At 44.2% G+C, this 21,701-nt stretch overlaps 1 protein-coding gene across 1 annotated transcript in view; it reads right to left on the reverse strand.

The window, feature by feature from the left end:
• Nucleotides 1-1,211: 1,211 nt before the first annotated feature.
• Nucleotides 1,212-21,701, reverse strand: part of LOC135556829 (BEN domain-containing protein 4-like) — a 50,267-nt gene continuing 29,777 nt past the window's right edge. Inside the window, exons 4-6 of the mRNA XM_064990272.1 lie at nt 4,319-4,559; nt 1,343-1,462; nt 1,212-1,231 (exon numbers count right to left, since the gene is read on the reverse strand). Coding sequence (XP_064846344.1) covers nt 1,212-1,231; nt 1,343-1,462; nt 4,319-4,559 — 381 coding nt within the window. The remainder of the gene's footprint in view (nt 1,232-1,342; nt 1,463-4,318; nt 4,560-21,701) is intronic.

Here is a 21,701-nt window from a genome sequence, read left to right on the forward strand (position 1 = left end):
TGGCAGCAGAACTGTCTCAGCCTGACCAGCATAGCTAAAACATCCGCATAGTTCCTGAGGACGGTCCCCTCTGCAACGTACCTTCTGATTGTGGTGTGTCCCTCTGTTCGTGCCAGTTCATATTCCTCCCTTTCTGTGTCAGCTCCACCTCTTATATACTGATGCTGCTCTCCGGCAGAGACCAGAGGCCGCCCACACAAAAGATTGTTCTTCATACAACGCAGCATGATACACTTCACCAGGGCCTGTTCTGAAGGGCGGTCCTGTCCCCCTGTGTGACAGGCCTCTGTACGAACGTCTTCAGATGCAGACTGATCCCTCTGAAATTGAAAAAACTAAAACACTAAGTAAGTGTTAATGGAAGGGGATGCAAATAGCCTGGCTACCCTATATTAATCATGGTTTTATGGGAGGACCGGTGCTGACCTAGTCTAATTAATTGTAGGCTTTATGTGGCTAGTAACCCTAGAGCGCTAGCCGAATACTCATACTAACCACACTAACCTTTCTATTTGTGACCTAACCTATTGTGGCCAGATCATCTGATGCAGCACTCCATCACTCTCCTTGGTCAAATAGACCTTACACAGCCTGGAAGAGTGTTTTGGATCATTGTCCTGTTGAAAAACAAATTATAGTCCCACTAAGCGCAAACCAGATGGAATGGCATATTGATGCAGAATGCTGTAGTAGCCATGCTGATTAAGTGTGCCTTGAATTCTAAATAAATCACAGACAGTGTGGTGGTTAATTTATTTACTATCAAATGAGGAGAGACAAACTTATCACACAAGTCAGAGTTATACTTAAACTAAATCTTTATTCACTTATTAATAAGGGAGGTTAATACAACACACACATATCAAGTGAATCTATTGAGTGCTCTACGTTAATGATAGCTGGTCGACGTTGAGAGCCCCAAGACACTTTGATATAAAGGTATTTATAGCCAAGATACACCCCCTTCAGTCTACATGCCAAACAACAGATGTGTGGAATGGGTCACAAGGTTAAGATGTGTATGAAAGATACTTATAATTCACAGCAGACAGTATCTTCTGTAAAAAAAATATCATTGTGTAGAGACCAGAGTCTGGCCCTGGAGTCATCTCTCCTTGGTACCTCATAGAACAGAAACATTAACTCATGCTATGGAATGCAGTCTCTTTAGGTTTTATCACCCAACAGACATCAAAAATCTCCTGTCAGTGTTAAATCTCCCAGAGGCCCACTTTCAGTTCACACAGACACAATTGAGTTATAAGAACCCTCTATTCTGTTGCATAAAACAACCATTTGATGCAATAAAAGAATTATAACATAATCTTGTAATTTCTCTCACATTCCCCCACGGACCAACCCTGGCGCGCATGACCCACCGCATCACTGAATACTTTGTTGATCTGTTCCTCGGAAGGCAACCACCAGTCAGGGTTGGAGGCACAGTGCATTCGGATAAACTCTGAGGAGTAAAACAGAGACAAGTAAATATTTGTTAAGGTGAGTTTCTTTTGTTTTATGAATAACCAACAATAAAAATAATGAGATTTTGCAAACATCTGTTCACACATCTCTTTGGGAGTGTGCATGTTGCTGTAGTAAACATACTGTACCTTTATTAGCATACCAAGTTGCCCTTTAACCCTAAAAGCGTCCCACCCTTTTTCATATTTTTGAAATGTTAGGACTTTCTCAATAAACTTGTTGCCAACAAACAAAACATTTATCATAATTTCTGTTTTGATATGGAGGAATCTATCTTTGGATAATAGTCGTGTATACTAACCTTGTAACTCAAAATTATATATTTTATATTAGAGTTGTGTCTGATGTTCACACACATACAGTTGAAGTCGGAAGTTTACATACACCTTAGCCAAATACATTTAAACTCGGTTTTTCACAATTCCCGACATTTAATCCTAGTAAAAATTCCCTGTCTTAAATCAGTTAGGATCACCACTTTATTTTAAAAATGTGAAATGTCACAATATTAGTAGAGAACTTTCATTTCTTTCATCACAATCCCAGTGGGTCAGAAGTTTGCATACACTCAATTAGTATTTGGTAGCATTGCCTTTAAATTGTTTAACTTGGGTCAAACGTTTCGGGTAGCCTTCCACAAGCTTCCCACAATAAGTTAGCTGAATTTTGGCCCATTACTCCTGACAGAGCTAGTGTAACTGAGTCAGGTTTGTAGGCCTCCTTGCACACGCTTTTTCAGTTTTGCCCACAAACGTTCTATAGGATTGAGGTCAGGGCTTTGTGATGGCCACTCCAATACCTTGAATTTGTTGTCCTTAAGCCATTTTGCCACAACTTTGGAAGTATGCTTGGGGTCATTGTCCATTTGGAAGACCCATTTGTGACCAAGCTTTAACTTCCTGACTGATGTCTTGAGATGTTGCTTCAATATATCCACATAATTTTCCTTCCTCATGAAGCCATTTATTTTGTGAAGTGCACCAGTCCCTTCTGCAGCAAAAGCACCCCCACAACACGATGCTGCCACACCCGTGCTTCACGGTCGGGATGGTGTTCTTCGGCTTGCAAGCCTCCCCTTTTTCCTCCAAACATAACGATGGTAATTATGGCCAAACAGTTTTATTTTTGTTTCATCAGACCAGAGGACATTTCTCCAAAAAGTACGATCCCCATGTGCAGTTGCAAACCGTAGTCTGGCTTTTTTATGAAGGTTTGGAGCTGTGGCTTCTTCCTTGCTGAGCGGCCTTTCAGGTTATGACGATATAGGACTCGTTTTACTGTGGATATAGGGACTTTTGTACCTGTTTCCTCCAGCATCTCCACAAGGTCCTTTGCTTTTGTTCTGGGATTGATTTGCACTTTTCGCACCAAAGTACGTTTATCTCTAAGAGACAGAATGCGTCTCCTTCCTAAGCGGTATGACGGCTGCGTGGTCCCATGGTGTTTATACCTCCGTACTATTGTTTGTACAGATGAACGTGGTAACTTCAGGCGTTTGGAAATTGCTCCCAAGGATAAGCCAGACTTGTTGAGGTCTACAATTTTTTCCTGAGGTCTTGACTGATTTCTTTTGATTTTCCCATGATGTCAAGCAAAGATGCACTGAGTTTGAAGGTAGGCCTTGAAACACATCCACAGGTACACCTCCAATTGACTCAAATTATGTCAATTAGCCTATCAGATGTTTCTAAAGCCATAACATCATTTTCTGGAATTTTCCAAGCTGTTTAAAAGCACAGCAACTTAGTGTATTTCAACTTCTGACCCACTGGAATTGTGATACAGTGATTATAATCTGAAATAATCTGTCTGTAAACAATTGTTGGAAAAATGACTTGTGTCATGCACAAACTAGATGTCCTAACTGATTTGCCAAAACTATTGTTGAAAATTTTGTTTTAATGACTCCAACCTAAGTGTATTTAAACTTCCGACTTCAACTGTATTTGCCCTCTCATTGGCTACAATGTTCCCCACCTGATCTTGCCTACTCCTACCTGCCTTCCGTCTTTGTGGACAATGACTGCCATTGTTAGGGCGGAGACATGAGCATTTCGTCATTATATCCACAATCTCTGCCTATATCGCCCATATTGGTGACCTTCTTGGGTCGTATTGGTATGTCAGATTAGCTCAATCGCCAGTTTCTCCGCCTCTGAGTATCACAGAAACACAATTTTTTAAATGAATAACAGACAAATGTTCATAACAAGTGGCTATGGATGAAATTGATTTTAAGAAATCTGTTCAAAACATGAAAAATACAACATCAAATTTCACTAGAATTTTGTGATATTATGCTTATTTTGGCTAATTTAAACCATTGTGTAACAAAAGGTTAATAAAATAAAAAGTGTCACTGCTTAACAGACATTGTCTCTGCAATTATTACTAATTTGGGGTAAAAAAAAAAAACAACCTGTTGGCACTTTTAGGGTTAATACAGATGTAGGACCTTAATCTGTTCACCTGTTGCAGTAGAACTTTCCTGCAGTGCATGACATTTTAAACTTGTACTGTATTTGAGGTTTAAAAAGGCTTTTGAAGTTAGTAATTTCCACTTTGAAATTTCTGATTTGATTTTCCCTTATGAAAATTGTATGAACCCCTACAAAAATGTCCATAATCCACATAATAATTCATATTTCCTGTTGGTTCAGAATTATTTTCCTGCTGTGGCAAACTGGCTTAAATTAAGATCCTATATCTGTACCATACCTGTTGCTTTAGTACACATATCTTTAGTAGGATACATGTTGCTTTAGTACACATCTCTTTAGTAGGATAGATGTTGCTTTAGTACACATCTCTTCAGTAGAAATAACACCAGTACCTCTGAGGCAGGTGACTTTGACAGGGTTGAGGAGCTGTCTCTCCGGTCCAGGCTCTCCTGAGTGAACCGAGCGCTTCCTTTTGCCCAAGCCGCACGAGTACTTGAGCTCATCCGTGGTGAAGACGAAGCGGATCAGGTAGCGCAGCAGCCGCCGACCGTCCTTCTTGGACGAGTTGACAGCCTCGTCCCACTGCTTGTTGGTGAAGAAGAGGGGGTAGTTCCCCAGGAGCTGTTTACTGCCCTGAGGAGGGGTACGAAGAACGGAAGAGGGTGAGGATGACAGGAGGCTAGTAAAGGGAGGACGGTGCATAATGTCTCGAATGGGTTGAACGGAATGGTATCAAACCATGTGTTTGATTCCATTCCATTTCTCATCCCATTTAAAGTGCCACCATCCAGTACTGGTGAGAATGGTACAACTTAGTTATGAGCTCTGAGTACGCTGCCATAGAGCCATCAGGTTAGGGTTCAATTCCATTTCAGTTCAGTTAATTGAGGAAGTCAACTGAAATTTATTTTACATTTTTTTCCTCGTTGAAAGGCAATGAAAGGAAAAGGAAAATTGGATTGGATTACAGTTCACTTCCTGAATTGACTACATTTAAATGGGATTGACCCCAACCCTAATACCCTAGCAGGGAATGAAAAGTGCATTCATGCTTTCAAAGCATTCAGAAGTGCAGTCATTCACGCGTTAGAACAAGGTCGTTAACTTCATGCTCAATGTGTAATGGAGAACTATGATATTTTTCAATTTCTCAATTAAATCAAAAGCATGTTACACATCTGATATATAGCTAACAATAACACATTCCTATATTTGTAAAGCCATTGCCCAATAGAACATTAAGTAATTCCCAGGAAAGGGCGGTGTTATGCAACACAGATGCAAGATAATATTTTCAAAACCTTTTTAGAGAAGCTGATTTGAATGGCACATTCACATCTTTTGCCACTAGTTTTAGGTTGATACTATATACAGTGCAGTGCATTCGAAATAATTCAGACCCCTTGACTTTTTCCACATTTGGTATGTTACAGCCTTATTCTAAAATTATTTAAATAGTTTTTTTGCCCTCATCAATCTACACACAATACCCCATAATGACAAAGCAAAAACAGGTTTTTAGATTTAAAAAAAAAACTATGTAAATAACACATTTACATAAGTATTCAGACCCTTTAATCAGTACTTTGTTGAAGCACCTTTGGCAGTGATTACAGCCTTGAGTCTTTTTTGGTATGACTCTACAAGCTTGGCACACCTGTATTTGGGGAGTTTCTTCCATTCTTCTCTGCAGATCCTCTCAAGCCCTGTCAGGTTGGATGGGGAGCGTCGCTGCAAAGCTATTTACAGGTCTCGCCAGAGATGTTAGATCGGGTTCATGTCCGGGCTATGGCTGGGCCCCTCAAGGTCATTCAGAGACTTGTCCCGAAGCCACTCCTGCATTGTCTTGGCTGTGTGCTTAGGGTCGTTGTCCTGTTGGAAAGTGAATCTTCGCCTCCCAGTTTGAGGTCCTGAGCGCTATGGAGCAGGTTTTCATCAACAATCTCTCTGTACATTGCTCCGTTCATCTTTCCCTCAATTCTGACCAGTCTCCCAATCCGTACCGCTGAAATACATCCCCACAGCATGATGCTGCCACCACCATGCTTCACCATAGGGATGGTATTGGCCAGGTGATGTGCGGCGCCTGGTTTCCTCCTGATGTGACGCTTGGCATTCAGTTCAAAGAGTTCAATCTTGGTTTCATCAGACCAGAGAATCTTGTTTCTCATGGTCTGAGAGTCCTTTAGGTGCCTTTTACTGAGGAGTTGCCTCCGTCTGACCACTCTACCATAAAGGCCTGATGGGTTGAGTGTTGCAGAGATGGTTGTCCTTCTGGAAGGTTCTCCCATCTCCCCAGAGGAACTCTGGAGCTCTGTCAGAGTGACCACTGGGTTCTTGGTCATCTCCCTGACCACCTCCTTTTCCCAGATTGCTCAGTTTGGCAGGGCGGCCAGCTATAGGAAGAGTCTTGGTGGTTCCAAACGTCTTCCATATAAGAATGACGGAGGCCATTGCGTTCTTGGGGACCTTCAATGCTATAGAAACAACTCAAGGATGATCAATGGAAACAGGAGCTCAATTTTGAGTCTCATAGCAAAGGGTCTGAATTTCTGTTTCTGTTGTATTTAAAAAAAATACATTTGCAAAAGGTTTCACTGATTTCAGTGATAAAAGCACATTTCATTGGAGATGACTGGTTCTCGTCTGTCGAAGGAGAAGCGGACCAAAATGCAGCGTGGTGGTTATTCATGTTCTTTAATGAAAGGGAACTCAACATGAAATAACTAACAATACAAAACGACAAACGGAACGTGGAAACCTATACAGCCTATCTGGTGAGCAACAAACACAGAGACAGGAACAATCACCCACGAAAAACTCAAAGAATATGGCTGCCTAAATATGGTTCCCAATCAGAGACAACGATAAACACCTGCCTCTGATTGAGAACCACTCCAGACAGCCATAGACCTTGCTAGATAACCCCACTAAGCCATACACCCAACACCCCACAAAACCCCAAGACAAAACACACCACAATAAACCCATGTCACACCCTGGCCTGACCAAATAAATGAAGACAAACACAATATATTACGACCAAGGCATGACAGAACCCACCCCTAAGGTGCGGACTCCCGGACGCACATCAAAACAATAGGGGAGGGTCCGGGTGGGCGTCTGTCCTTGGTGGCGGCTCCGGCGCAGGACGTGGACCCCACTCTATTAATGTCTTAATCCCTCCTCCTCGCGTCCTATGATAGTCCACCCTCGCCGCCGACCGTGGCCTAGTAGTCCTCACCCAGAACCCCACTGAACTGAGGGGCAGCTCGGGACTGAGGGGCAGCTCGGGACTGAGGCAGCTCGGGACTGAGGAGTAGCTCGGGACTGAGGGGTAGCTCGGGACTGAATGGAAGCTCGGGACTGAGGGGAAGCTCGGGACTGAGGGGAAGCTCAGCACTGAGAGGAAGCTCAGCACTGAGAGGAAGCCCAGCACTGAGAGGAAGCTTAGCACTGAGAGGAAGCTCAGGCAGGTAGTTGGATCCGGCAGATCCTGGCTGGCTGGCGGATCCTGGCAGACTGACGGATCTGGCTGTTCCATGCTGACTGGCGGCTCTGGCTGCTCCATGCTGACTGGCGGCTCTGGCTGCTCCATGTAGACTGACAGCTCTGGCGGCTTCTTGCAGACTGGCAGCTCTGGTGGCTCCTTGCAGACTGGCAGCTCCTTTCAGACTGGCAGCTCCTTGCAGACTGACAGCTCTGGCTGGTCCATGCAGACTGGCAGCTCTGGCTGCTCCATGCAGACTGACAGCTCTGGCTGCTCCATGCAGGCTGGCAGCTCTGGCTGCGCTGAACAGGCAGGAGACTCCAGCAGCGCTGTAGAGGAGGAAGGCTCTGGCAGCGCTGAACAGGCGGGAGACTCCAGCAGCGCAGGAGAGGAGGACGGCTCTGGCTGCGCTGAACAGGTGGGAGACTACGGCAGCGCAGGAGAGGCGAGGCGCACTGTAGGCCTGATGCGTGGTGCTGGCACTGGTGGTACTGGACCGAGGACACGCACAGGAAGCCTGGTGCGGGGAGCTGCCACCGGAGGGCTGGTGTGTGGAGGTGGCACAGGATGGGCTAGACCGTGAAGGCGTACTGGAGATCTTGAGAGCAGTGCTGGCACAGGACGTGCAAGGCTAGGGAGGTGCACAGGAGGCCTGGTGCGTGAGGCTGGCACCATCTTCACCAGCCGACTAACACGCACCTCAGGACGAGTATGGAGCACTGACCCAGGTTCCATCAAATCCCCGACACGCTCGTTGGGCGAATTCCATGCAAAAAGCACCAACACAGCAACTCCCTCATTTTTCTCTCCTCCAATTTCCCCATTAACTCCTTCACAGTCTCTGCTTCGCTCACCTCCAACACCGGCTCTGGTTCTGGTCTCCTCCTCGGCTCCTCACGATAAACAGGAAGAGTTGGCTCAGGTCTGACTCCTGACTCTGCCACACTCTCCCTGAGCCCCCCCCCCCCAAGAAATTTTTGGGGCTGACTCTCGGGCTTCCATCCGCGTCGCCGTGCTGCCTCCTCAAACCTGCGCCTCTCCGCTTTCCCCGCCTCCAGTTCTTCTTTGAGGCGGCGATATTCTCCAGGCTGGTCCCAAGGTCCTTCTCCGAACAATTCGTCCTCCCATGTCCATTCCTCTCTTTGTTGCTCCTGCTGTTGCATGTTACCATGCCGCTTGGTCCCGTTATGGTGGGTGATTCTGTAACGGTTCTCGTCTGTCGAAGGAGAAGCGGACCAAAATGCAGCGTGGTGGTTATTCATGTTCTTTAATGAAAGGGAACTCAACATGAAATAACTAACAATACAAAACGACAAACGGAACGTGGAAACCTATACAGCCTATCTGGTGAACAACAAACATAGAGACAGGAACAATCACCCACGAAATACTCAAAGAATATGGCTGCCTAAATATGGTTCCCAATCAGAGACAATGATAAACACCTGTCTCTGATTGAGAACCACTCCAGACAGCCATAGACCTTGCTAGATAACCCCACTAAGCCATACACCCAACACCCCACAAAACCCCAAGACAAAACACACCACAATAAACCCATGTCACACCCTGGCCTGACCAAATAAATGAAGACAAACACAATATATTACGACCAGGGCATGACAATGACAGTCACACAGAAGTTATGCCAGGCCAATAGAGACATCTCACCAGCTGCCAGAGCACCGGGCCTCCCGCCCAGTTGCAGCGAGGGTGCCATGGCTCGCTAGCTGTCTGTGCTCATGAATAAATAATTAAATCAATTTTAGAATAAGGCTGTAAAGTAACACAATGTGGAAAAAGGGAAGGAGTCTGAATGCTTTCCGAATGCACCTTAGCTACTGTACAACTGAGTTGAACATTACTTTAAAGGAGTCAGCGACAACATCCCACAAAATCAATAGATACATCCACTCCCCTATTTTAATGGTATATGTATGTTTTTTCTTAAAGGCTTTTAAAGTGATTGTTTACTCCAATATCAAAGTGTATCAGTTTGTCAGAGATAAATCTATTATCCAAGACCTCTCCATCATGATCGACAACGCCATGGTGCCCTCCTCCCAGAGTGCATAGAACCTTGGTGTGACCATGGATAACAACACCCTGTTGTTCTCTGCAAACATCAAAACAGTGATTCGCTCTTGCAGGTTCATGCTCAACAACATCTTCAGAGTACGACTTTTCCTCACACAAGAAGCGGTGCAGGTCCTAATCCAGACACTCGTCATTTCTCATCTGGTCTAATGCAACTCTCTGTCGACTGGTCTCACCTGCTTGTAATTTATCCAAAACGCCACAGCCCATTTGGTGTTCAACCTTACCAAGTTCTCCCATGTTACCCTGTTCCTCCGTACACTCCACTGGCTTCCAGTCGATGCTCGCATCCACTACAAGACCATGGTGCTTGCCTACGGAACAGCAAGGGGAAGTGCCCCTCCCTACCTTCAGACTATGCTCAAACCCTCAATGAACAAAAATATAAATGCAACATGCAACAATTTCAAATATTTGACTGAGTTACAGTTTATATAAGGAAATCAGTCAATTTAAATAAATTCATTAGGCCCTAATCTATGAATTTCACATGACTGGGAATACAGATATGCATCTGTTGGTCACAGATACCTTGGAAAAAAGGTAGGAGCGTGGATCAGAAAACCAGTCAGTATCTGGTGTGACTACCATTTGCCTCATGCAGCGTGACACATCTCCTTTGCATATAGTTGTTGATCAGGATGTTGATTGTGGCATGTTGTCCCACTGCTCTTCAATGGCTGTGCAAAGTTGCTGGATATTGGCGGGAACTGGAACACGCTGTCATACACGTTGATCCAGAGCATCCCAAAAAGGCTCAATGGGTGACATCTGGTGAGTATGCAGGCCATGGAAGAACAGGGCCATTTGCGACATGGGGCTGTGCATTAACATGCTGAAACATGAGGGTGATGCCGGCAGATGAATGACACAACAATGGGTCTCAGGATATTGTCACATTGTCCCTGCATTCAAATTTCCATCGATAAAATGCTATTCTTTCTGTAGTTTATGCCTGCCCATACCATAGCCCCACTACAACTAAGTTCACAACATTGACATCAGCAAACCACTCGCTCACACGACCCCATACACGCTGTCTGACATCTGCCAGGACAGTTGAAACTGGAGAAGAGCACACTTTTCCAGTGGTCATCAAAGGTGAGAATTTGCGCCTGAAGTTGGTTACGACGCCGAACTGCAGTCAGGTCAAGAACCTGGTGAGGACGACAAGCACACAGATGAGCTTCCCTGAGATGGTTTCTGACAGTTTGTGCAGAAATTCTCCGGTTTTGCAAACCCAGTTCCATCAGCTGTCCGGGTGGCTGGTTGCAGGTGAAGAAGCCAGATGTGGAGGTCCAGGGCTGGAGTGGGTTACACATGGTCTGTGGTTGTGAGGCCGGTTGGATGTTCTGCCATATTCTCTGAAGCGGTAGAGAAATTAACATAAAATTGTCTGGCAACAGCGCTGGTGGACATTCCTGCAGTCAGCATGCCAATTGCACGCTCCCTCAACATGAGACATCTGTGTCATTGTGTTGTGTGACACATCTGCACATTTTAGAGTGGCCTTTTATTGTCCCCAGCACAAGGTGTACCTATGTAGTGATAATGCTGTTTAATCAGCTTCTTGATATGCCACGCCTGTTAGGTGGATGGATTATCTTGGCAAAGGATAAATGCTCACAAAAAGGCATATAAACACATTTGGTGCACAACATTTGAGAAAGCATTTTGCATGGAAAATGTCTGGGATCTTTTATTTCAGCTCATGAAACATGGGACAAACACTGCATGTTGTGTTTATATTTTTGTTCAGTGTACAGTGGTTCGTCCTTTAAAAGTTGCAGCGTACTGCGGCGCAGCTTGCATGGTGCCGCAGAATTCTATGGCACGTTATTTAAGTGTCAACCACTGGTATCATTAATGCTAGTTTGACCACCAGAGGGCATCTTTTAGAAGCATTTGATAGCCTTCAATAGTGGCTGTACTTCAGAATTTAAAACATTTCATTGTAAGAAGTTCAACCTACCCATATGGGACTGATTTTAAGAAATGTTGCTTAATTAATTTGATTAATATTATGGTGTTTCTATTCCAAGAAAAACAAAAAACCCTCTGGGTTTCTGTTAGGATGGAACAGAAAATATGCCGCTGTATGATGTGACGGTCTGGAGTAGGCTACAGTACTGGTCAATTTAGCTAAAGAATCCCCGTGTCGTGCGGGCAGGCCAGTCATGTATAGCTGTACCTGAAATTTTGGTGACCTTTTATGATACTTTTGAGACACGGTTCAATCCCTCCTTGGGGCACTACTTCATTGAGCAAATAAAACACTAAACAATCACAACACAGTAACTACTGGTCACTCGTGTATTATTATTCTAATATATATCCATTATATAATTGTGTCAGTTATTAATGATAAACCTTTAAGCTGCACTCTTCCTCCCCCCATCTCTCAACTTTTCAGCTCTCGATGACAAAACCTGCACAGTCCAATGGTTGCAGGTCTGCCAACTTCCTTCTGGTCACACATTGTATTCTGAGAAATATCCAATAAAGCAAAGACATTGCTTTAACTGTGAATCTACTTTATTGCAGATATTGTCCTCAAATAAAATGGAGCATAGACAACATAAAAAAGTTATTACAATTTATTTACATTGAGTCTAATGTGTGTGAGAGAGCGAGGCATTTTTTTTTTATTTCACCTTTATTTAACCAGGTAGGCTAGTTGAGAACAAGTTATCATTTGCAACTGCGACCTGGCCAAGATAAAGCTTAGCAATGTGGACAGACAACACAGAGTTACAGATGGAGTAAACAATTAACAAGTCAAAAACACAGTACAAAAAAAGGGGGAGTCTATATACATTGTGTGCAAAAGGCATGAGGAGGTAGGCGAATAATTACAATTTTGCAGATTAGCACTGGAGTGATAAATGATCAGATGGTCATGTACAGGTAGAGATATTGGTGTGCAAAAGAGCAGAAAAGTAAATAAATAAAAACAGTATGGGGATGAGGTAGGTGAAAATGGGTGGGCTATTTACCAATAGACTATGTACAGCTGCAGCGATCGTTTAGCTGCTCAGATAGCACATGTTTGAAGTTGGTGAGGGAGATAAAAGTCTCCAACTTCAGGGATTTTTGCAATTCGTTCCAGTCACAGGCAGCAGAGTACTGGAACGAAAGGCGGCCAAATGAGGTGTTGGCTTTAGGAATGATCAGTGAGATACACCTGCTGGAGCGCGTGCTACGGATGGGTGTTGCCATCGTGACCAGTGAACTGAGATAAGGCGGAGCTTTACCTAGCATGGACTTGTAGATGACCTGGAGCCAGTGGGTCTGGCGACGAATATGTAGCGAGGGCCAGCCGACTAGAGCATACAAGTCGCAGTGGTGGGTGGTATAAGGTGCTTTAGTGACAAAACGGATGGCACTGTGATAAACTGCATCCAGTTTGCTGAGTAGAGTGTTGGAGGCAATTTTGTAGATGACATCGCCAAAGTCGAGGATCGGTTGGATAGTCAGTTTTACTAGGGTAAGTTTGGCGGCGTGAGTGAAGGAGGCTTTGTTGCGGAATAGAAAGCCGACTCTTGATTTGATTTTCGATTGGAGATGTTTGATATGAGTCTGGAAGGAGAGTTTACAGTCTAGCCAGACACCTAGGTACTTATAGGTGTCCACATATTCAAGGTCGGAACCATCCAGGGTGGTGATGCTCGTCGGGCATGCGGGTGCAGGCAGCGATCCCACTGGATGTCAGAAGGTGAATTCACCAATTTGTAAGTCGCTCTGGATAAGAGCGTCTGCTAAATGACTTAAATGTAAATGTAAATGTTGAAAAGCATGCATTTGGTTTTACTAGCGTTTAAGAGCAGTTGGAGTCCACGGAAGGAGTGTTGTATGGCATTAAACTCGTTTGGAGGTTAGATTGCACAGTGTCCAAGGACGGGCCGGAAGTATATAGAATGGTGTCGTCTGCGTAGAGATGGATCAGGGAATCGCCCGCAGCAAGAGCAACATCATTGATATACAGAGAAAAGAGTCGGCCCGAGAATTGAACCCTGTGGCACCCCCATAGAGACTGCCAGAGGACCGGACAGCATGCCCTCCGATTTGACACACTGAACTCTGTCTGCAAAGTAATTGGTGAACCAGGCAAGGCAGTCATCCGAAAAACCGGGGCTACTGAGTCTGCCGATAAGAATATGGTGATTGACAGAGTCGAAAGCCTTGGCGGCAAGGTCGATGAAGACGGCTGCACAGTACTGTCTTTTATCGATGGCGGTTATGATGTCGTTTAGTACCTTGAGTGTGGCTGAGGTGCACCCGTGACCGGCTCGGAAACCAGATTGCACAGCGGAGAAGGTACGGTGGGATTCGAGATGGTCAGTGACCTGTTTGTTGACTTGGCTTTCGAAGACCTTAGATAGGCAGGGCAGGATGGATATAGGTCTGTAACAGTTTGGGTCCAGGGTGTCTCCCCCTTTGAAGAGGGGGATGACTGCGGCAGCTTTCCAATCCTCGGGGATCTCAGACGATATGAAAGAGAGGTTGAACAGGCTGGTAATAGGGGTTGCGACAATGGCGGCGGATAGTTTCAGAAATAGATGGTCCAGATTGTCAAGCCCAGCTGATTTGTACGGGTCCAGGTTTTGTAGCTCTTTCAGAACATCTGCTATCTGGATTTGGGTAAAGGAGAACCTAGAAGGGCTTGGGCGAGAAGCTGCGGTGGGGGCGGAGCTGTTGGATGAGGTTGGAGTAGCCAGGCGGAAGGCATGGCCAGCCGTTGAGAAATGCTTGTTGAAGTTTTCGATAATCATGGATTTATCAGTGGTGACCGTGTTACCTAGCCTCAGTGCAGTGGGCAGCTGGGAGGAGGTGCTCTTGTTCTCCATGGACTTCACAGTGTCCCAGAACTTTTTGGAGTTGGAGCTACAGGATGTAAACTTCTGCCTGAAGAAGCTGGCCTTAGCTTTCCTGACTGCGTGTATTGGTTCCTGACTTCCCTGAACAGTTGCATATCGCGGGGACTATTCGATGCTATTGCAGTCCGCCACAGGATGTTATTGTGTTGGTCGAGGGCAGTCAGGTCTGGAGTGAACCAAGGGCTGTATCTGTTCTTGGTTCTGCATTTTTTGAACGGAGCATGCTTATCTAAAATGGTGAGGAAGTTACTTTTAAAGAATGACCAGGCATCCTCAACTGACGGGATGAGGTCAATGTCCTTCCAGGATACCCGGGCCAGGTCGATTAGGAAGGCCTGCTCACAGAAGTGTTTTAGGGAGCGTTTGACAGTGATGAGGGGTGGTCGTTTGACTGCGGCTCTGTAGCGGATACAGGCAATGAGGCAGTGATCGCTGAGATCCTGGTTGAAGACAGCGGAGGTGTACCTGGAGGGCCAGTTGGTCAGGATGACGTCTATGAGGGTGCCCTTGTTTACAGAGTTAGGGTTGTACCTGGTGGGTTCCTTGATGATTTGTGTGAGATTGAGGGCATCTAGCTTAGATTGTAGGATTGCCGGGGTGTTAAGCATATCCCAGTTTAGTCACCTAAAAGAACAAACTCTGAAGCTAGATGGGGGGCGATCAATTCACAAATGGTGTCCAGGGCACAGCTGGGAGCTGAGGGGGGTCGGTAGCAGGCGGCAACAGTGAGAGACTTATTTCTGGAGAGAGTAATTTTCAAAATTAGTAGTTCGAACTGTTTGGGTATGGACCTGGAAAGTATGACATTACTTTGCAGGCTATCTCTGCAGTAGACTGCAACTCCTCCCCCTTTGGCAGTTCTATCTTGACGGAAGATGTTATAGTTGGGTATGGGAATCTCAGAATTTTTGGTGGCCTTCCTGAGCCAGGACTCAGACACGGCAAGGACATCAGGGTTAGCAGAGTGTGCTAAAGCAGTGAGTAATGTGAGCATGTTTTTCAATTCAGAAAAAAAAGCACACAACATTTCCTAAACTGTACACATTAAGCAAGTCTTTTACAATATTATCAATCACACGTTGATTTGATAGAAATTTAGAGTAATTATGCAGATATTGATCATGGATATATAGGAGTAGATATCTTCAATCCTCAAATAAAATGGAGCATACATAAAATAAACAAGTAATTACAACTTATTTGCATTGTGGATAATGAGTGTGTGTGTATATGTTTTATTTTTCCTTGTCAGCCACCCATCTCTGCTTTGTCAGTCTTGATAGGCCCAATGTGTGCACTTCTGGGTGAGGCTGTCAGGCAGTGGAGGAGTACATGGCAGATCTGAAAGAGAAATGCACAAAGTGACAGTAAGTAGTATATAGCTCAACAACATGTCTGTGTACATCTGGTTGGTGGGAATCCTCAAAAGTTTCTCCCTCCACGGCCTGTGTAATAGGAACTGGTGCAGCCGATAAATGAAATACCAAAGCAGAAGACTGCTGTGACTGCAGCTGAACTGCTGGCGGTGGCAGATCTAAAAGAGAGAGGCACCATTTTCTTAACTGACAATAATCATACAACTACAGTGGCTTGAGGAAGTTCTCACCCCCTCTTTGCATTTTTCCTATTTTGTTGCCTTACAACCTGGAATTAAAAATTGATTTTTGGGGGGGTTGTGTCATTTGATTTACACAACATGCCTACCACTTTGTAGATGCAAAATATTTTTTGGTGCGAAACCAACAAGAAATACGTTTTAAAAAACAACATAAAACTCAGAAAGCGTGCATAACTATTCACCCCCCCAAAGTCAATACTTTGTAGAGCCACCTTTTGCAGCAATTACAGTTGCAAGTCTCTTGGGGTATGTCTCAGTAAGCTTGGCACATCTAGCTACTGGGATTTTGCCCATTCTTCAAGGCATTATTTTCCCCCACCCTTCAAGTTGGATGGGTTCCGCTGATGTACAGCAATCTTTAAGTCATATCACAAATTCTCAATTGGATAGTTTTGCAGGGCACTGTAAAATAGCCTGAATGAGTGTAAGGCCTAGATTCAATCAGATCAAGTGTTAAACGTCGATAGCCGACACCCGCATAGCTGATGTTTTGGTGATGTCTGAGGTGGAACTGCATTGGATCTGTCAAATCGGTAAGCAGCAATAATTGGGATTTCTATCAGCCTAGTCGAGGAGTAGATTACATCTCATATTCCAGTGTTCTAACTTGTAAACAGGGTTGCATGAGATTAATGTTAATGCGACTCTGTGGCAATGTCCGCTTTAGGTATAATGCCAGGAGCCGTTTGTGAATTTGACAGCTCTAACACAGTTCCACCTCAGACACCACCAAAACAACCGCTATGTGGATGTTGGCTAAAGCGGACGTGATAAAATAATTATACAACAAAACAAATTGAGTGACTGAGTGAGTATACGTGTGTTTGATAATTACCTGGACCACATCACACTGCTTCAGGTCTACAAGCCTCTGGAAGTTCCAGTGTGCCACTCCAGGCCTGGAATAGCTTGGTGGAAAGACAGTTACCTGTCACCCACTGAGCAGGTTGGCAGATCTGAAAAATAGGCACAATAGGCACAAGAAAATGTTTATGACAATGCCTTGATTACACACTAACCCAAACAGAAAAGACTATGGGAGGAGCACAGCCATGACTACATGGATCTCCATTCCACATCAAGTAACACACGCAAGCAGTAAAAAACATAAAAATACACCTTATGGAACAGCGGGGACTGTGAAGAGACACATGCATACACACGATAACATACGCACTGTACACACACGTACACAAGGATTTTGTGTTGTAGATACAGTTGAAGTCAGAAGTTTACATACACTTAGGTTGGAGTCAAAACTCGTTTTTCAACCACTCCACAAATTTCTTGTTAGCAAACTATAGTTTTGACAAGCTGGTTAGGACATCTACTTAATGCATGACACAAGTCATTTTTCCAACAATTGTTTACAAACAGATTATTTCACTTATAATTCACTGTATCACAATTCCAGTGGGTCAGAAGTTTACATACATACATACATACAAGTTTACAAACATAGTTTACATACAGAAGTTGACTGTGCCTGTAAACAGCTTGGAAAATTCCAGAAAATAATGTCATGGCTTTAGAAGCTTCTGATAGGTGAATTGACATCATCTGAGTCAATTGGAGGTGTACCTGTGGATGTGTTTCAAGGCCTACCTTCAAACTCAGTGCCTCTTTGCTTGACATCATGGGAAAATCAAAAGAAATCAGCCAAGACCTCAGAAAAAAATGGTAGACCTCCACAAGTCTGGTTCATCCTTGGGAGCAATCTCCAAATGCCTGAAGGTACCACGTTCATCTGTACAAACAATAGTACGCAAGTATAAACACCATGGGACCACGCAGCCGTCATACCGATCCGGAAGGAGACGCGTTCTGTCTCCTAGAGATGAACGTACTTTGGTGCGAAAAGTGCAAATCAATCCCAGAACAACAGCAAAGGACCTTGTGAAGATGCTGGAGGAAACAAGTACAAAAGTATCTATATCCACAGTAAAGCGAGTCCTATAATCGACATAACCTAAAATGCCGCTCAGCAAGGAAGAAGCCACTGCTCCAAAACCGGCATAAAAAAGCCAGACTGCGGTTTGCAACTGCACATGGGGACAAAGATTATACTTTTTGGAGAAATGTCCTCTGGTCTGGTGAAACAAAAATAGAACTGTTTGGCCATAATGACCAAATGGGTCTTCCAATTAGACAATGACCCCAAGCATACTTCAAAGGTTGTGGAAAAATGGCTTAAGGACAACAAAGCCAAGGTATTGGAGTGGCCACCACAATGCCCTGACCTCAATACTGTAGAAAATGTGTGGGCAGAACTGAAAAAGCGGGTGCGAGCAAGGAGGCCTACAAACCTGACTCCGTTATACTAGCTCTGTCAGGAGGAATGGGCCAAAATTCAGCTAACTTATTGTGGGAAGCTTGTGGAAGACTACCCAATACATTTGACCCACGCTAAACAATTTAAAAGCAATGCTACCAAATACTAATTGAGTGCATGTAAACTTCTGACCCACTGGGAATGTGATGAAAGAAATAAAAGCTGAAATAAATCATTCTCTCTACTATTATTCTGACATTTCACAGTCTTAAAATAAAGTGGTGATCCTAACTGACCTAAGACAGGGAATTTTTACTAGGATTAAATGTCAGGAATTGTGAAAAACTGAGTTGAAATGTATTTGGCTGAGGTGTAGGTAAACTTCTGACTTCAACTGTATGCGGTATTAGAGTAGTGGCATGAGGGCACACACTTAATGTGTTGTGAATGTATTGTAATGTTTTTAAAATGGCAAAACTGCCTTAATTTCGCTGGACCCGAAGAAGAGTAACTGCTGTCTTGGCAGGAGATAATGGGGATCCATAATAAATACAACAAAGTAATTACGTTTGTGTGTGTGTGTGTGTGTGTGTGTGTATCTGACAACCCATGCAGCAGACTTCATTTTCCCAACTGCTCATTGTACTTGCCCTTGGAATCTGATGTGTTATTATGACTTAGAAGTATCAACCTGACCACATCCTTGTAGTAGGACAGTCAGTGATTAGCTTTGGAAAAAAATACTATCAACAGTATACAGTAAAAAGGATATAAAATATTCAGATCTGGAATGACAAGTAGGCTAAATCATGTGAAGTTACAAACCTCTAGGGCTTAGTCTACACTCAATTTCAATAAAGGATGCAGGACATGAGCTCGAGGACCATGCCTCAGGACTACTTGGCCTGACGACTCCAGGCTTTCCCTGTCTCCAGTCCACGTAGTCGTGCTGCTGATCCAGTCTGCAGCTATGGAACCCTGACCTGCCCTGTCTCAAGCTCTAAATGCTCAGCTATGAAGAGCCAACTGTAATTTACTCCTGAGGTGCTGAACTATTGCACCCTCTATAACCCTCTATTATTTGACACTGCTGGTCATCTATGAACATTTAAACATCTTGAAGAATAATCTGGCCTAAATGGCTGTACTCTTTTATAATCTCCACCAGCACAGCCAGAAAAGGAATGGCCACCCCTCAGAGGCTGGTTCCTCTCCAGGTTTCTTCCTAGGTTCCTGCCTTTCTGGGGAGTTTTTCCTAGACACTGTGCTTCTACGTCTGCGTTGCTTGCTCTTTGGGGTTTTAGGCTGGGTTATCTGTCTAAGCACTTTGTGACAACTGCTGATGTAAAAGGGGCTTTATAAAATATATTTGATAGATTGCTTTTATATGCTTCTATTCATGTCTAAATATATGACATATTGAGTTGTCTTACATTTCCTCAATAGGAAGTTGTACCTTAAGCCAACACTGTTTCCTGGTCTTTCCTGCTGGGGACAGGGGGCTCAAAATGTTCTACAGCTGCACCATCGAGAGCATCCTGACCTGTTGCATCACCGCCTGGTATGGCAACTGCTCGGTATCTGACCGTAAGGCACTACAGAAGGTAGTGTGAATGGCCCAGTACATCACTAGGGCCAAGCTTCCTGCCATCCAGGATCTACATGATAGGCGGTGTCTGAGGAAAGCCCATAAAATTGTCAGACTCCAGTCCAGTATAGACTGTTCACTCTGCTACCGCACGGCAAGCGGTACCGTTGTGCCAAGTCTAGGACCAAAAGGCTCCTCAACAGCTTCTACCCCCAAGCCATTAGACCGCTGAACAATTCATAAAAATCATCACCGGTCAATTTACATTGACCCCCCCTCTTGTACACTGCTGCTACTCATTGTTTGTTTGTTCCCTATGCAGTCACCTCACCCCCACCTACATGTACAGATTACCTCAACTAGCCTGTACCCCTGCAGCCAGACTCGTTACCGGTGCCCCCTGTATATAGCCTCGTTATTCTTACTGTGTTACTTTTTATTTTAGCCTACTTGGTAAATATTTTCTTCTTCTGGAACCGCACTGTTGGTTAAGGGCTTGTAGTAAGCATTTCACGGTGAAGTCTACACTTGTTGTATTCGGCGCATGTGGCAAATACAGTTTGATTTGATTTGAGTGAGGCATCCAAATTTGAGGTCAGCTAGCTAGCAGCGCCAGCATGTTAGCTATTAAAGTATCCAGCAACAATGTCGAGGTCAAAAACTAAATAAACTATGTTGAGCCATGCTGACATCGTAAGCTAAATGTGACATTGAGTTGTCTTACATTTCCTCAATAGGAAGTTGTACCTTAAGCCAACACTTTTTTTCTGTTTTTTCCTGCTCGGAACAGAGGGGCTTCAGGTTTGGGAACAGAGGGCCTAGAAAATTGGAATATTAACAATTATTAGTGTCCACAATTATGAATGAAATTCAATATGGGTTAGCTGTGTATCTCATATGAATGAGAATTGCTGATGATATACTGTAGGTCTATTTTCCTTTGAAAATCTGCCACCAAACCACACAATTCTATCTAGTGAGAGTGCACACAACCATTAACTTATTTTACCAAGTCAACAATAACATAATTTTGTCAAGGGGCGAATAACAACGACGCTAGCCAAATGCACCCCACAATCAACCAACTTGCCAACTAGTAGTAACAAAGCTATATTGTTGTCATTCAGTAATACTGTAATGTTACTATAGCCTACTAACGTTATACATCACATTATTATCACATAGCTCGCTAGTGATAGCTTAGCTAGCTCCAAAGAAACAACCAATGAATGACAACAGGCTTTTAAACAAAATTTCTATCTAGCTTGTATGACTGCATGTAAAACAACTTTACAGATGAGTACAAAGTTTGAAAGCAAAGTTGACTTACCAGTATGCTGCTCTCTCGTGGACTCGAGTAAGGCATCCAGATATGAGGTTAGCTAGCGTCGTTAGCATGAGCTAGCATGTTAGATATGAAATTATCCATCCAGCAACAATGTCGAGGTCAAAAACGAAAGAGCACATGTTAACCCATGCTGAAGTCGTAAAATAAATGAAATCGGACTGGAGCGAGGCATCCTGATACATGGGTAGCTAGCCCGGTTAACATTAGCTAGCTAGCATCGCCAGCTTGTTAGATATGAAAGTATCTACCCAGCAACAATCTGATGAGGCAGCTATTCCTGTTTACAAAATGTGCGTCCCTCCCCCTTCCCACGTCCTACATCCTGCATGGAGAAGCCCACTGAGTCAACATGTGGCCAGAATTATATTACATTCGGTTGGTTTACAAACCACATTGTCAGGGCGGTTTAGCAAAATAATCCCTGGATGCCGCACGCGGGAACCGCCTGATGAAGAGGAAGGAATAGGCTGTCCTTGTAAATAAGA

This window comes from Oncorhynchus masou, chromosome 15 (assembly GCF_036934945.1).
Source record: "Oncorhynchus masou masou isolate Uvic2021 chromosome 15, UVic_Omas_1.1, whole genome shotgun sequence".
NCBI classification, from domain to species: domain Eukaryota; kingdom Metazoa; phylum Chordata; class Actinopteri; order Salmoniformes; family Salmonidae; genus Oncorhynchus; species Oncorhynchus masou.